The sequence below is a fragment of the Carcharhinus amblyrhynchos genome, chromosome 13 (assembly GCF_965287045.1).
Source record: "Carcharhinus amblyrhynchos chromosome 13, sCarAmb.v2.hapA, whole genome shotgun sequence".
NCBI lineage: Eukaryota > Metazoa > Chordata > Chondrichthyes > Carcharhiniformes > Carcharhinidae > Carcharhinus > Carcharhinus amblyrhynchos.
This window is the reverse complement of record NC_137336.1, coordinates 57,914,398-57,931,881: the sequence shown is the minus strand read 5'-3', so window position 1 is coordinate 57,931,881 and position 17,484 is coordinate 57,914,398. Positions and strand designations below refer to the sequence as shown.

The 17,484-nt window shown below is 42.9% G+C and overlaps 1 protein-coding gene across 1 annotated transcript in view; it reads right to left on the bottom strand.

Annotated features, from left to right (window-relative positions):
- Positions 1-17,484, bottom strand: part of LOC145351533 (shootin-1-like) — a 120,622-nt gene that overhangs the window by 28,106 nt on the left and 75,032 nt on the right. Inside the window, exons 5-8 of the mRNA XM_080201129.1 lie at positions 17,305-17,402; positions 9,595-9,676; positions 4,540-4,634; positions 786-932 (exon numbers count right to left, since the gene is read on the bottom strand). Coding sequence (XP_080057255.1) covers positions 786-932; positions 4,540-4,634; positions 9,595-9,676; positions 17,305-17,402 — 422 coding nt within the window. The remainder of the gene's footprint in view (positions 1-785; positions 933-4,539; positions 4,635-9,594; positions 9,677-17,304; positions 17,403-17,484) is intronic.

The window sequence follows — 17,484 nt, the reverse complement described above, 5'->3', positions numbered from 1 at the left end:
GATCTCCGGATATTAAAAATACATTAAATACATACAAGCTCCTTAAAGTATTTTAAAGGCCGATACAGCTTGTGAGAGCTGTTTGCCACTTCTCCAATCTACATCTGTTAAAATCAGAACTGCCCTGGTTATGGGCAGAGGGTTTGGGTGAAGGGGTGGGAGGAGGGGTGGGGGTGTAGGGCTAGAATTCCATCTAATGTATTTTCTGGATTTGTCAGAGGTGCAGTCTTTTGGAAGTGAAGTTAAACTGAAGAGTCATTGGCCTTCCCTTGGTAAATGTAAAAGATCCCATGGCACCGTGTTCAAGAAAAATACGGAAGTTTGTTCTGGCACTTTGTTCAATGTTCATTCCTCAGCTAACATTGCTAAAGCAGATTGTCTGGTTGTTATAACATTGTTCTGTTTGGGTGGGGGAAGTGCTGGTGGGAGAATGATCTTGAACCATCCTTGACGCCCTCACTAGTGATGCCCATTGAAGGGGCTTCCATCACTCATTTTTATTTATGGAAACACAAATAACTCTACAAATTTTGATGTATGTTGCTACACAAGACCATGTAAAGAGTGTGAGTGAGTCCGATCATTTAGCCAGCAGGATAACAATATGGAACGAATAGGGTGCTCCTGAAGTTGCTTTCTGATTCTGATATGACTTAATGATGAGGGAAATTCCTTAGTTGCAGAGCAGAGTCCCCCACCCCGCCCACCATCTCCCCCCAGACTCTCCCTGCCCACAGCCACACTAAAGAAAACAGTGACATTACGCTTGGAACCTTCATCATTACCTTTATTTGATGCTGGAGCCTTTCTTCCTCCAGGGTCTTGGTGACGGTGGCGACCTCCTCCAGTGCTTTGAGCAGCTGTATGCTGGGATCTACCTGCTGCAGTAGGATTGCACTCTGCCGATTCACCTCTTTCTGCTTAATCAGCATCTGCAACAGAGTCAAAATATAACAATAGTAAAACTGTTCAGTGAGTCTTCATCACCACCCAGCCCACCCTCCTCTTTCCCTTCCCCTCCTCCCCACTGGCCCCCTCACAGCTCCCCTCCCAGCCCAGCCCAACCACTTTCATCCTTAACATTTGTCTTCACTGAGAGCCCTGGGTGAAGGTCCAGGAGAAGTAAGCCAGGAAAGCACTAAATCACTAAGCTTTCGTTTAAAAGCTTGCAGTAAATGAGAGGATGAGAAAAGTAAGGGAACCTGCAAGTCTGGAGACTTTGGAAAGAAAGATTTAAAGTAGGAAACTGTTGATGAGTTTTCAAGGACACAGGGAGGGGTAATGATACAGAGCAGTAATCAAAGCAGGAAGAATAAAACAGAAAGATTGTGGCACACAAACATTCAAAGGAAGCAACAGATGAAAGAAGGAGCTTTTATCAGATGATAACAATTTGGTATCTTGTTCAGCAATGTGTAAGTTGTGTTCGATAAGCCCCCAGATGTAAATCCTAAAGTTTACAACTGTTCGAGAGGAAAACAGACTCCTTGGAAACAGTTTCAGCAATGGGGGAAATGTAGAAATTCTGTATGAGGTGATGGTGAGTCAAAGATTTTCAATATACAAGATGATGAAGGATTAAGGATAATTGCAGAAGACTCAGTATTTGCGTCATTTCCTCTTCCTATCATAGGATTTCAATACAAAGGGAAGAATTCTGCAGTGGCTATTAACCCATAATCAACTGGGACATCCATTCTTGAGCCATATCTTCATTCTTTCACCTCTTACTGTCCCGGAAATGGATGATTCACAGAAAACCACAAAGTTACAACATTGAGATGAAGATGAGGTTGTTCAGCAGAGGAGACCTTGCACTGGGGATAAACTGTCATTACCTGTTACCCACTAACTAGTCCAAGAGTGTATAATCGGGTACACAAGGAGGACCCTGTGTACTTCAGGACAATAAAGAAATGAAAAATCTGAATCAACCGGTACAGTCCAGTGTCTTGTGCCCTGAACTCTTTCCTGATGAAAAGCAAACACTTCCAGATAGAACACATTATTCAAATCTTTACTTAACCTATAAAAGATACCACTTCTCTCAACGCTCTATACAAGTAAAAGCAACTACAAAACAGAAGAGTGACCAGGGAATACAATGAACATATAACATCTTTGGGAGATAGTAAATAATTAACACTACAATTTTTATTATGATATAGTTTTTCCTATTCAACAACCCACTTCCTCCCAGCTTCAGAGCTGATAGTCTGAATTTTTATGTTGCTCAGGTGGACACATGCCCAGCTCCGAAGCACATGAAATTGTACGAGAGGATGTCAGGCACTCGTCCTGACGTCATCAAGCACTCGTGGGCATGTGTGAAAAGAGCAAGCACACCCACCAACAATCAAGCAAGCAATTTAGCCCATTAAAGGACCAATTGAAAGCAACTTTACATCACCCGTCTAGTTTTATGGTGGGCAGACAGGCCCCTTGGCCAGGTGGCTTTTACATTTAAACTGCAACCATTGATCCAGGGCTGAAGTAAAGGTCAAAAAGATATGTGGGGACTAAGATATGTGTTTGAATATGCTGCCTAGACATTGGACAAGTCAGAAACCTGCGTCATTAAATCGCATTGCAGTGTTCCTAATGATAAGTTAATAGAGGGTCAGCCTTCCTATTGGCTGGTGGTGTAACGGCCATTTGCATCTTATGAAAGCTCATTAAAGCAGTCAGCATGACAAGGACAAAGGGGGACAATATGGAAGAAGGGCTGTGCAAGGAGCTGAGGGGAATAATGGGGGTTCACAATGTCAGGCAGAGGGGCAAGGAGGTGGATGAAGATGATGAACAATGGAAGACGGAGGGAAGATTGAGGTGATAGAAGCAGGACCCCAGAAGGCTGCATGAAAAGCTTGCAAACAAGGGAGTCAAAGGGATAGCATGTGTATTACTGGAAGGGGATGGATAAGGACTCCAAATTCAGTGGGTGGGGCAGGACGCCTCGCAGGGGTGAAGGGCTCAGGGTGAATGGATCAAGGAACAGATTTCTTCCTGAGGCTCCTTGCCTTTTTCTTTTGGGTTCTAGACATCCTGCATGGTCTGGGGAAGATAGGAGGGCTGGAGAGAGTGAAGTGAGTATGCTGGACAGCAGGCGGACGAATCAGCTACTGGCCCACCAAGATATTCAGATAATCTGTGTATAATTAATATTGTTCCAAATGCAGAATCTGGAAATGGGATCCTGCCATTGTAGCCAATGGGAAAGACATCACCAGAGCCACCTGCCACCTCGTTTAATCTCAAAAACAGAGACTTCCACCCTGAAAGATATTCATTCGCGGGGTTCACCTTTGAGCTCTGTTCTCCCTTTGTGGAGCAGGTTTGTCCATTATCATTCCAGGTTCCGGAAAGCCCCAAATGTCAGACGAACATACTGCCCACAAGATGGAAGTGGTAGCAGAGATTGATCAGCGGTCTGAGAAGCCTCCACTCTAACTCTGATACGGGTACAGCTTGTTGATACAGGAACCACTGTGCCCACATTACAACTTCCAGACAGCGTGCCACAACCACAATGGACTTTGAAACATGGAGCCAGCTCTCATCATTGACAGCAAAAAGCAGAAGTCAGCATACCAGTAAACCATCTCCTCACCACACAAATGCTTCTCCTCAACCTCAGAGGTTTCGAGACAGCCCACACAGAGATGGAAGAGGAAGAAGCAGCTCCAAAGAAACGAACACCATGTTCATCCACCCCACAAGAAATGATCAAGAGTAACAGCAATCATAGATAACACAACAGCCAAACTGACCAGGTCTGGTTCAGCACAAAGCAATGGAAAAAAAGAATGAGAGGGCATCCAGGTGCCAGCCCAACCTCTGAGCCAATAACAAGAACCAGAATTAATAGAGCCTGCCACTCTTTCAACAGAACAGCAAATGAGATCTGGAAGTGTTATATGGCCTCCAGACAACCTAAACCTCTAACTTCAAGGACTTGAAAATGTATGATGGGATACTGAAAATGTTGTTAATATTATACTGGAATAACATCAAGATTGTAACAATAAGTTAAGACTTATAACAATGCAAAACTTTAAGTTAACTAAAGTAACTCTACATCCATGTGATAAAACACTGAGGGGAGGTGTAGTATCAGGGTCTTGTGTATATAGTGGTTTCATGTAGGACAGAACTGCCCACACTTTGCTGTGTGTACTTGTTTTAAATACTATCAGTGTCTTCTTGCACTCTCTAATGGTTATAGATAGGGTATGTGGCAATATAAAAGCTGTTGTAATAATATTTCAGTTATGAGTTGAAGTGGAATTGATTGCAATCTCCATTACTGAAAGGGTCAGTGATGGCACATTCATTCAGTAAAACAGTGCTATACTGGTGATTCAAAGGTTGTCCAGTTGGACAACGAACAACATCAATAGTCTCTGATCAGATATATGATACTTAATGTTTAAATGGGTTCAGGCAAGAATATTTAATAAAAGAATAACACTAGCAATGTTTCAAGTCACTTAACCTTCCCTGGTGCAGACTACTTACAGAGTGCCCTTGTACACGTACCTCATGAGCAAAGGACTCGGCCTTCTGCCTTAGGCTCTGTTCCAGCTCTAGCTGTTGTCTAAGATCCTCATACTCCTGAGTTGCCATCATGGAAACTAAGTCAGGAAACATTACAGTCACTTATAGATTGTTAACAAAATTCTAAGTGTAAGGTGGGGGTTTGGGACAGGGAGGCAGAGGTTTGCATGGAAGGAAGCAAATCCTTATGGATCATTAAAAGTCAATAGGGTTGCGAGCATCAATTCTAAAATTGCACATATTCCTTCCAAATTCTGTTCCAGTCTGCGTTGTGCTTTCCAGAGAGGGTGGGTGCCCATTCCTCCCTTACCTGAAAAGTTTTGAATTTTACATTGAAAACATTGAAAATTTGGATTGATTTTAGAGTAATTTTCACAGCTTTTTAAGTTAAATTAATGTGTTCCTCAAGAGCATAGGAAATAGGAGCAGGAGGAAACCATTTGGCCCGTTGAGCCTGCTTCACCATTCAGTTGGATCACGGCTGTTCTTTTTCCTCAGTGCCATTTCCCCGCACTATCCACATATCCCTTGATGTCTTTACTATCTAGAAACCTATCTGTAATAGTGTGGCACCTCTCAGTGATGTCAAGGCATTTCAGCCTTCATTAGAATTAAAGGTATTTATTGATAAAGAGAAATGATGTACAGGGAATAGCAGCCAAGGCTGTCTTGGGGCAGATCCCCAGTTCTTACATACTTACTGCCTGGCTGTTCGATGATTTTGTGTGAGAGAGGACTACATCCTCTGGTGTGATTTGTCCCTAAAGCCAGGTAACTCTCTTCTGCTATGCTGTCTTGACAGACCCCACACTCTACTATACTATCGCTATCTACCTTGAGCATACTCAATAACAACCTTTCACAGCCCTCAGGGGTCAAAAATTCCAAAGATTTACCACTCTGGGAGTAAAGAAATTCCTTCTATTCTCAGTCAAAAATGACCTACTCCATATTCTGAGATTTGTTTTAGTTTCATTGTAGCTTTTAGAAAAAATAATGTAAGAGGCTGATACCGGAGTTGAGGGGGTTGAGCTATGAGGAGAGGCTGAATAAACTAGGCTTGTACTCGTTAGAGTTTAGAAGAATGAGGGGAGATCTCATTGAGACATATAAGATGATGAATGGGATGGATAGGATAGAGGTGGAGAGACTCTTCCCGCTCAGAAAGGACAGTAGGACTAGGGGGCACAGCCTCAAGATAAAGGGGGGGTGGTTTAGAACGGAGTTGAGGAGGAACTTCTTCACTCAAAGGGTGGTGAATCTCTGGAATTCTCTGCCCGTTGAAGTGGTGGAGGCTGCCTCGCTAAATATTTTTAAGACGCGGGTTGATGGGTTTTTGATAAGCGAGGGGATTAAGGGTTATGGGGAGAGGGCGGGAATGTGGAACTGAGACATGACAGATCAGCCATGATCTTACTGAATGGCGGGGCAGGCTCGAAGGGCTAGATGGCCTACTCCTGCTCCTATTTCTTGTGTTCTTATGTTCTTTGACAATTTTCTTGTTGCCACTAGACCATGAATAAAATATTATGAGTTGCGATGGCAGAAGTGGGCTTGCAACCCATAGACACAATTAAAGGAGGAAGCAAATCTTACATTTACAAAGCATCTTTCATAACCTCAGGACAGTGAAAAGCACTTCACAGGCAATTAAGTACTTCTGAAGGGTAGCGATTGTTGTATTGAAAGAAAATCAGGAAAGTAGATGAAGGGAAGGCAGTGGATGTTGTCTACATGGACTTCAGTAAGGCCTTTGACAAGGTCCCACGTGGGAGGTTAGTTAGGAAGGTTCAGTCGCTAGGTAAACATGGAGAGGCAGTAAATTGGATTAGACTTTGGCTCAGTGGAAGAGGACAGGGAGTGGTACTGGAGGATTGCTTCTCTGAGTGGAAGCCTGTAACTAGTAGTGTGCCACAGGGATCAGTACTGGGTCCATTGTTGTTTGTCATCTATATCAATGATCTGGATGATAATGTGGTAAATTGGATCAGCAAATTTGCTGATGATACAAAGATTGGAGGTGTAATGGACAGTGAGGAAGGTTTTCAAAGCATGCAGAGGGATTTGGACCAGCAAGAAAAATGGGCTGAAAAATGGCAGATGGAGTTTAATGCAGCCAAGTGTGAGGTATTGCACTTTGGAAGGACAAACCAAGGTAGAACATACAAGGTAAATGATAGGACACTGAAGAGTGCAATAGAACAGAGGGATCTGGGAATACAGATACATCATTCACTAAAAGGAATTATGGTAGATAGGGTCATAAAGAGTGCTTTTGGTTCATTGACCTTAACAAATCAAAGTATTGAGTGTAAGAGTTGGAATGTTATGGTGAGGTTGTATAAGACATTGCTGAGGCCGAATTTAGAATATTGTGTGCAGTTTTGGTCACCTAATTATAGGAAGGATATTAATAAGGTTGAAAGAATGCAGAGAAGGTTTACAAGGATGTTGCCAGGACTTGAGAACCTGAGTTACAGAAAAAGGTTGAATAGGTTACGACTTTATTCCCTGGAGTGTAGAAGAATGAGGGGAGATTTGATAGAGGTGTATAAAATTATGATGGGTGTAGATAGAATGAATGCAAGCAGGCTTTTTCCACTGAAGCTAGGGGAGAAAAAAACTAGAGGACATGGGTTAAGGGTGAAGGGGAAAAGGTTAAAGGGAATATTAGGGGGGGCTTCTTCACACAGAGAATGGCGGGAGTGTGGAATGAGCTGCCAGATAAATGCAGGCTCACTTTTAACATTTAAGAAAAACTTGGATAGGAATGTGGAGGGATATGGTCCAGGTGCAGGTCAGTGGAACTAGGCAGAAAAATGGTTCAGCACAGACAAGAAGGCCAAAAGGCCTGTTTCTGTGCTGTAATGTTCTATGGTTCTAAAATGTTTTGCCTGGACAATTAGGACAACAATGCCAGTGTCTGATCATGGATTTACCAGACCAATCTTGTTAAAATAATTTATACCCTTTGCTCACTAACTGGTAAATAAATTCATTAGGCCTCCAAAGCCCCTTAAAAATTGAATATTGCCCCAGGTATTTCATTCAAAGAATACAGAATAGTTTGTGAGCACTCTGCTTAGTAATCAGGACTCGAACCAAATGCTCATACTAATTTATTAACAAACATAGCTTCCAGTTCACCTCTTTGCAATGCAGTAAACACAATCGTTTTGACTTTTATGCAGAGGCAGTAACCTTGGTTCCAGGATGAAAAGCAGGGAGCGAGCTCACCTCCACTTGGCTGGATTGCCCTGCAGCGATTTTATGGTCATCTTAGTTGGCTTAGGGGGAGGCTTCTGCTGCCACAGCAACCCCACCCCACTCCAACTTGGAGGAAGCTCCATCTCTGAGATGTTCAAATGGCCGACAGAGTATTTTAATTTTGTTTTATTCATTTACGAGTTGTGGGCGTCACTGGCAGGGCCAGCATTTATTGACCTGGTTTCCCTTCAGAAGGTGGTGGCGAGCTGCCTTCTTGAACCACTGCAGTCCTTGCTGTTAGGAAGGGAATTCCAGGATTTTGACCCAGCGACAGTGAAGAAATGGCGACATGTTTCTAAGTCAGGATGGTGAGTGACTTGGAGGGGAACCTCCAGGTGGTGGTGTTCCAAGATTTCTGCTTTCTTGTCCTTCTAGATGGAGGAGGTCATGGTTTGGGCTTAGTCGCAGCAGCGCTACTAAGACTGCTCACTGACTGCGTGGACAGCAGTCAGTCCCAAATAGTGCCTGATACCAAGGTAAAAACTTAAAGTTTATTTATTAGTCACAAGACTTACATTCACTCTGCAATGAAGTTACAGTGAAAATCTCTTAGTTGCCACACTCCAGTGCCTGTTTGGGTGCATTGAGGGAGAATTTAGCAAAGCCAACACATCTAACCAGCATGTCTTTCAGACTGCGGGAAGAAACTGGAGCACCTGGAGGAAACCCACACAGACACGGGGAGAACATGCAGACTCTGCGCAGGTAGTGACCCAATCCAGGAATCAAACCCAGATCTCTGGCACTGAGAGGCAACAGTGCTAATCACTGTGCCACCCTAGATCAGGGTGTTGCTGCGATTAGGTAACATTTCACTATCTTTTTAAAACACGGCAAATGTTTCAATCATTCACTTTATCTGGACTTGTTTTAGGTTAACTTCATGGAAATGAAGAATCATTGAAAAAAGATAATTCAATTCCACATTCTGTATTTGTCCAAGGGCTGAGATTTCCACAAGGATTCTGTTGGTTTCCCAGGAGAGTCCAGATGGAGCAATCAGCAGATTACCCTGGATAATGGCGCTATTCCTAGAACATGACCAGTAAGTGTCAAAATCTCTATCCATTCTCAAGAACAAATTTGTCAGGGGACATATGGCAGTCGGCCTGATGACATGGTTTATAATTTGGACTTTAATAGTACAATTGAGGCTGCTTGTCTGTCATGTGTTTGCTAATTGCCCTTCTTACATTTTCCTCACCAGATTGGCTTTTTTTCCCTGTTGCACTTGTCCACCGCTCCTGAACTCACTCTTGCAGTGTGCTTTGCCTTTCAAGTCACATGTGACATTTGCTCTGCCATCATTCACCATGCACGCCCTGAACTCTATCCTCCCCCCACCCCCACCTACTACCACCACCACCACCACCACCCCCCCAATCCTGCCAGCCTAACCCTAACGTCAGTCTGCAGAAGGATATGGGGAACCTTTAGTTTTTGTGCATAATGCAGAGCCCTGAAACTATGAGATTGTCAAGAAACAGCAAAGGGACCTGGCCTCAACCTCTTAAAACCTGACCGCTATTCCTTTTCTTATTCCACATGCTTCTGTGAATGATAACTTCATTTTATTTTTTAAATCCTGGAGCAAGTCATCTTAAATAATTCATCCATTACCTATCTAGCAAACTATGGATACCAGGAGCTACAAATTGCATCAAGGAAGTCGGATAGTTTACCAATACAACTTCAGATGAGTGTTACAAATAGGTTCATTTAAATATGATGGCCATTCTCTAGAACAGCGACAATTATGTTTGAACTCACCTCTGTTGAAACTTTTTATGGTGTTTGCTTGTTTTTCTAGCACTTTCTGTAGTTCAGTCATCTCAGCCTGTTCCCTCTCCAGCTGAAAACATTGCACACACAGAAAAAGGTCACAACATTAGTTTTGAGTTGACCCATCTCCAGAGTTTGTAGATGTCCTATCCCGGCATGAACCAGGTCCTGATACAGATCATTAATGCATTGATGCATATTGCTACACAGAGTGACATGATATCACTCTGAATGACAAATATCCAGTCATAATACTCCAAATTCTCATTTGTTTTTGACATTCAGTTAGAAAAATGCAAGTTAACCACCAAAAAAATTGTAGGGGAGGGTGTTTTGTCTCAACAAGCGGGGATAACTATTTTAATCTTTTGTTGTTACATAAAATGGATGATAACATTTCACCCACTATGCAGCTTGATTGTCAGTTCTCCCCCCAACTTACTGGGAACCTTACAATGTTTGTTAAAACTCTCCTTACTGGGCCTCTCCTAAGCCCTCGTTCCTATTCCCAACCAGGCTGACTTGATGAGAAAGATACCATTATTGCCCCACTCGACAATAAAAGCAATAATTGGAGACCATATTTATAAAAGTCCCAAAGGTTTCTGGTCTGTATTCTTGCTAGCAGATGATGAGAATAAAATGGGTAAGTTCATCATCTTTACTGCCTTCTCCGTGCTAAAGTCCAACAGGTTTATTTGGTAGCAAACGCTGCTAGCTTTCGGGATTTGCCCCTTTGTCAGGTGAGTGGCAGTTCTGATCACAAACAGAGCATATAAAGGCACACACAGTTTACAGAACACTGATTAGAATGCAAGTCTTTACGGCTAATCAAGTCTTAAAGGTACAGACAATGTGAATGGAGATAGCATTAAGTATAGGTTAAAGAGATGTGTATTGTTTCCAGACAGGACAATGTGAGATGTTGCAAGCCCAGGCAAGTCATGGGGGTTGCAGATAGTGTGACATGGACCCAAGATCCTGGTTGAGGCCGTCCTCATGTGTGCGGAATTTGGCTATCAGTTTCTGCTCAGCAACTCTGCGCTGTCGTGAGTTGTGAAGGCCGCTTTGGAGAACGTTTACCCGAAGATCAGAAACTCAGCACACATGGAGCAGTCGAACCAGTGCACTCCTCATCACAATGGATATCTCGGCGCTCTACACCAGCATCCCCCACGACGACGGCATTGCTGCAATTGCCTCAGTACTCAACACCGACAATGCCAGTGTCCAGATGCAATTTAACAACTGATCTGCTTTATCCTGGACCACAATGTCTTCACCTTCAACAACCAGTTCTTCATCCAAACACGCGGAACAGCCATGGGGACCAATTTCGCACCTCAATATGCCAACATCTTCATGCACAGGCTCGAACAAGACTTCTTCACTGCACAGGACCTTCAACCGATGCTATAGACTAGATACATCGATAATATTTTCTTCCTTTGGACTCATAGTGAACAATCACTGAAACAACTATATGATGACATCAACAAGTTCCATCCCACCATTAGACTCACCATGGACTGTTCTCCAGAATCGGTTGCATTGTCGGGCACACGCATCTCCATTAAGGACGGTCACCTCAGCACTTCACTGTACTGCAAGCCCACAGATAACCTCATGATACTCCACTTCTCCAGCTTCCACCCTAAATACGTTAGAGAAGCCATCCCTTACGGACAAGCCCTCCGTATACACAGGATCTGCTCAGATGAGGAGGATCGCAAAAGTCACCTCCAGACGCTGAAAGGTGCCCTCATAAGAACAGGATTTGGCGCTCAACTCATTGATTGACAGTTCTGATCCGCCACAGCGAAAAACCGCACCGAGCTCCTCAGAAACAAATACGGGACACAGTGGACAGAGTACCCTTCGTTGTCCAGTACTTCCCTGGGGCAGAGAAGCTACGACATCTTCTCCGGAGTCTTCAACATGTCATTGATGAAGATGAACATCTCGCCAAAGCCATCCCCACATCCCTACTTTTTGCCTCAAACAATTGCATAACCTCAAACAGACCACTGTCCGCAGCAAACCACCCAGCCTTCAGGAGAACAGTGACCACAATACCACACAACCCTGCCACAGCAATCTCTGCAAGACATGCTGGATCATCAACATGGATGCCATCATCTCATGTGAGAACACCATCCACCAGGTACACGGCACATACTCTTGCAACTCAGCCAACGTTGTCGACCTGATACGCTACAAGAAAGGATGTCCCAAAGCATGGTACATTGGGAAGACCATGCAGATGCTATGACAACAGATGAATGAACATCGCTCGACAATCACCAGGCAATCTCTTCCTGTTGGTGAACACTTCAGCGATCATGGGCATTTGGCCTCTATCTTCAGGTAAACATTCTCCAAGGTGGCCTTCACGACACACGACAGCGCAGAGTCGCTGAGCAGAAATTGACAGCCAAGTTCTGCACACATGAGGATGGCCTCAACCGGGATCTTGGGTTCATGTCACACAATCTGTAATCCCCACGACTTGCCTGGGCTTGCAAAATCTCACTTACTGTCCTGTCCAGAGACAATACACATCTCTTTAAACTATGCTTAATACTACCTCCACTCACATTGTCTGCACCTTTAAGACTTGATTAGCTGTAAAGACTCGCATTCTAATCAGTATCCTGTAAACTGTGTGTGCCTTTATATGCTCTGTTTGTGATCAGAACTCCCACTCACCTGACGAAGGGGCAAACTCTGAAAGCTAGTGGTGTTTACTACCAAATAAACCTGTTGGACTTTATCCTGGTGTTGTAAGGCTTCTTACTGTGTTTACCCCAGCCCAACACAGGCATCTCCACATCATGTTCTCCATGCTACCCAGTTTTCATATAGAAGACCCAAGACTGTCAGAGGGAGTGGCGGAACACAGCTTCAGAGAGTTATGTTTCTGAACTTGAGAAGATAAGATTAGTTCTACCAGGAAGGAACTGAACATCCACTGGGAAATGGATACTGCATTGGCAGACAGAGAATTATCATGCTGACACCCCCATAAAAAAGACTAGAGGGCAGTGAGACATCCTATTGCATTACACTGACTTGGTAGAATGAGCTTTCAGAGATCAAGGACTTATGTTGTTGAAGCTCCAAATGCATCAACTGTACTCGGAACTGGACTTTACACCAATAAGTTGCATTGTACAGCACCTTGAATATAATAAAATATCCAAGGCTCTTCACAGGACTGTTCCAAAGAAAAATCCAACATCCAAAAGGCCTACACAGATGGCCAAAAGCCTAATCAGAGACTTAGATCAGGATTTTCTGGCCCTCCAGCTGCATTATTTTCCTATCCCACTGAAGGCAATGGTGCTTTCCATGGCTCACTTTGGGTGGGGTGGGATGTAAATCCCAGCCTTAGGTTTTACAGAGCATCTTAAAAGAGGAAAGTGAGGTATGGAGGTGGAAAGGTGTGAGGAGGGCCAGGATTTTACAGACCCGCTGCGGTGACTTTCCCAGGCGAATGGGGTGGGCCATTTAAGTCTGTGTTCGGTTTGGCAGGACCATAATATCCCACCTGGCAGAAGGTGCTGTGAAATGCTGGCTCAGGGCTCCAACCAGATGAAAGCATGGGCACCAGTGGTGAAACAATTTAAATCAGGAATGCTCAAGAGATCATAATTGGAGGAGCAGAAATACCATGTGGGGTTGAAAGATTGAAAGAGATTACAGAGAGAGGGATGAGCAAGACCATGGGGGAATTTGAAAATAAGCATGACAATTAAAGTTGGGATGATGGTGAACTGGATTTGATGTGAGTTAGAATGCAGGCAGCAGGGGTTTGAATGGCCTCAGGTTTTGTTGTGTATTTAAATAGTTGCATGGCTGCTTTAAGAGCCAATGACATGATTTCATAGTAATATCATTAGGTTGTTGCAGAGGCTGCTGTTTTATTGTCAATTTGTCCTCTGTACAAGAAAACTCCTGGAATGAATCGGTTGTTATTTTGAAGCTATGTGTGCAAACCACATTCTTATCTTTTTGTTATAACCCACAACCGCTAATATAGTTAGACCATTACCAAAAGAAAATCGGCAATGAGTCAGGATATTGTTTCATCAAGAAAACCAAGAAAAGATCCTAAGTGGTAGAAAAACATTGTGGGTCCTCACATTTTGAATATTAGAAGGCTGGGGAGAAGCAATAACAGCATGAAAGATTGAAGTGCCAGTGCAGGAAGACAAGTTTAAAAAAAAAAGCTCCCTGTGTTGTTTTAAAAGAGAGAGGTGAAGGGTGACATTCCAGGCAGTGTCTGGCATGTGTAAAGGGAGGAATGCTTTGCTGTACGGCTAGGGTGGTTTGAAACAAAAAACAAAGTTGACAGTCTCCGAGGCGTAAAGGGGAGTACAAACTAAGAAAATTACAGACAGGAACAGGTCCTTTGGCCTCTAAGCCTGCACCCACTATGCTGCCCAACCTCCTATCCATCTGGGGATCATATCCCTCTAATCCCATCCTATTCATGTGTTTGTCCAAACGCCCCTTAAAAGTCACTATTGTATCTGGCAGATATGAATCGAATGACAATTTAATTTAGATTAATGTGAGGTGATGATTTTGGTAGATCAAACCAGCTTCTTGAAAGTGGAGTCACAGGTGGACAGTATGGTGAAGAAAGGCATTTGGCATGCTTGGTTCCATTGGTCAGAACATTGAATACAGGAGTTGGGACATCTTGTTGAAGTCATGCAAAACATTGATAAGGCTACATTTGGAATACTGTGTACAGTTCTGGTCACCTATTATAGAAAGGATATTATTAAACTAGAAAGAGTGCAGAAAAGATTTACTAGGATGCTACTGGGAATTGATGGCTTGAGTTGTAAGGAGAGGTTGGATAGACTGGGATTTTTTTTCCTGGAGCATAGGAGGCTTAGGGGAATCTCATAGACGTGAGGGCCATAAATAAGGTAGATAGTAACATCTTTTCCCAAAGACAGGGCAGTCTAAAACTAGAGGGCATACATTTAAAGTGAGAGGGAAGAGATATGAAAGGATCCAGATGGTCATCTTTTTCATTCAGAAGGTGATGAGTGTCTGGAACAAGCTGCCAAAGGTTGTAGTAGAGGTGGGTACAACTGTGTCTTTTAAAAAGCATTTAGGCAGTTACATGGGTAAGATACTGGAAAGACAGTAAAATAAAAATATTCTGAGCAGTCTCAAGTCACTAGTGTCTGCAAGAGAAATGGCACGTCAATTAGGATCCATAGGCTCTTTCAATTAAGAAGACAAATCTTGGAGTTCCTATGCCAAGTATTTCCAGCATTTTGTACGAGGAAATAAAATTGCATACAAGTTGCTCATACTCGCTTTTCTCAGTACAATAGGAATTAAAAGCTTCAGTTCAGTTTCCATCAAAGGAATCAGTGGAAGACAAAAGCATTGCTCAATTGTGGCAACCTTAAAAAGGCTGGCACAACATTTTGGCTTTTGTGAATCCTTAGAAGATACTCTTCAAGATAATCTAATTTGTGGTCTCCAAAATGAGGCTGTCCGAAGAAGATTGCTTACTGAATGCACTTTGATTTTAAAAACAGTAGTAGAAATTGCAATGTTAATTGAACTGACTGCTAAAGGTACTTCACAATTTCACGCAAGAATGAAGACAAATAGGGAGCTGCCCATAAGAAGTCAAACAGCAACAAACATGTCACAGATGTGCCAAAATGGGCCATTCAACATGTAAATGCTGGAGCAAGGATGGTCAACACAGGAATTGTGCTAAAATGGGTCACATTGTAAAACTTTGTTGCGCAAGACCAGATTCCACTGAGAAAAATATTCAGAAGAACAATCTGTGTACATTCAAGAAAAAAAAAGCTGTATTCTACAAATATAATTTACACCATGGAATAAAAAAAAGACTGAATATGATAAAGTCCATCAACTGAACAGTTTATCTATAGAATGAATCTCAGATTCTGGGTGCTTCCAAAGTTAAATGAACAATCTACTAGGATGGAGATTGATAGTGGTGCTGTGCCATTGAAGTGTTATATTATGGCCATTGTTGAGTTGAGTGGACAAACAGTCGAACTGTGCTCTGTGGTGATTTTTCAGCTCTATTTGAGAGATCATAATTGAAGAAGATAAAGCTTAACTAGAGTGTTGTCAACAGATTGATTGATGTCAAAACTAACCTACAGCACCCTCGGGATAAGCACAAGAGTATATTCAAAGAGAGACTTGGCTCAACGAAGGGAGTTCAAGTGAAACTCAAGATAAAACCTAATTGTCAACTAAAAGTCTCAGAGCAGGAGTGGTGCCCTAGGCAATTCGTCCCAAGGTCAAAGAAGAATTAATATGACTTGTTAACGCTGGTGTGTTAGAGCTAGTTACAACAAGTGACTGAGCTACTTCTTATAGTACCTATCATGAAACCAAGTAGTTCAGTTTGTATTTCAAAACAACCACAAATCCAATGCTGTGTACTGCTCAGTATCCGCTTGCATTAGCTGAAGATTGGTTTGCTGGATTATCAGGTCAACATAAATTCAGCAAGACTGATCTTTCACAAGCACATTTGCTGATCAATATAGCCACCGAATCTCAACCATTGCTTACCATCATTACTCACACCTTTACTGCAAGGCTGAAAATATGAAATTTGAACAGGAAAAGCAGTATCTCTGGAGAGAGAAACCGAGTTAAAGTTTTGAGTCTAACTGATCCTTCTTCTGTAGAAGGGTAATTTAGATTGAAATGTTGGGTAAGATCTTCTGGCTCTTCATACCAGCAGGATCTCTAGGTCCCACTGACAACACATCCCCACCTTGGGTTTCCTAGTTGGTTGGTGCGGGGGGACGGTGGTGGAGATGGATTCAATGGGAAACCCCCACTTACTGTGAAACCAAAAGACCCCACCACTGGCCAGCAGCAACCCACACCGCACCCCCCCCTTTCCACACACCACCACCCCCCCCAACTCCACCCCCACCCATTGCTGAGAAACATGCCGTTGAGGAGGAAGGAGAGAATGCCACGTTACTGCTGTCTCTCTCCACAGATGCTGCTGGACTTGCTGATTTTATCCAACATTTCCTGTTTTTACTTCTAAACATAAATAACCTTTGTGAACCTTCTGCTAATCTGGAACATTTGAAAGTAATTTCATTTTATTATTAAATAGAACCCTGGCTGATATTGAGTGTGTGAGGTGCATTAAAGTCTTTCAATTCTGCCAATTATTACCATCTGTCTCAAGCATTCTTTCAAGTTTCATTTTCAGATGCTGCTAATCACATTATCATAACGTGCTATGAAAGCAATGCTTGAAGATGGATAAATCTCCAGCCAGTCCTTTGAGAATGAATTGCTGTGAAGGGATTATAGATCTATCTGATTGATATTCCTGACACTGATCACAGTTCGCAGCATTCTTACAAGATCCATTATTAGTACTCTAAACATGTAGAACATGGTGTAGAGCTCAGCAGAACACTGGCAGCTCAGGGCCAGTTGTCACCTCATTAATACCCACGCAACTCATAGTTTGAAAGCTTCAAATCGTTCAATTATCCAACCCTGCTAACCTTAGTTCTTTCATTAGTTGGTTTTTCATAAGCCTGGTATGTGATAACCTTCCATGCACAGTGGGAAAAATTTCACTGTTTTGTTGTTGTTGTAGAGTCCTCTCACTGTCAGGCAAATAGAACAGACACTTACTCTGGTGGTTAATTCCTCAATGTTGCTCTGTAATTCTTGCACTTGGCCAGCAAACTGTTTCTTTTCCTCCAACAGCTGTGTTACTGTCTCCTGCAGATCTGTGGACACATAGGGATTAAGCTGCAAAAACAAGCAAACTTCCCTTTCAGCCAAACGTCACCCGCCCACTCACTGCGAAGT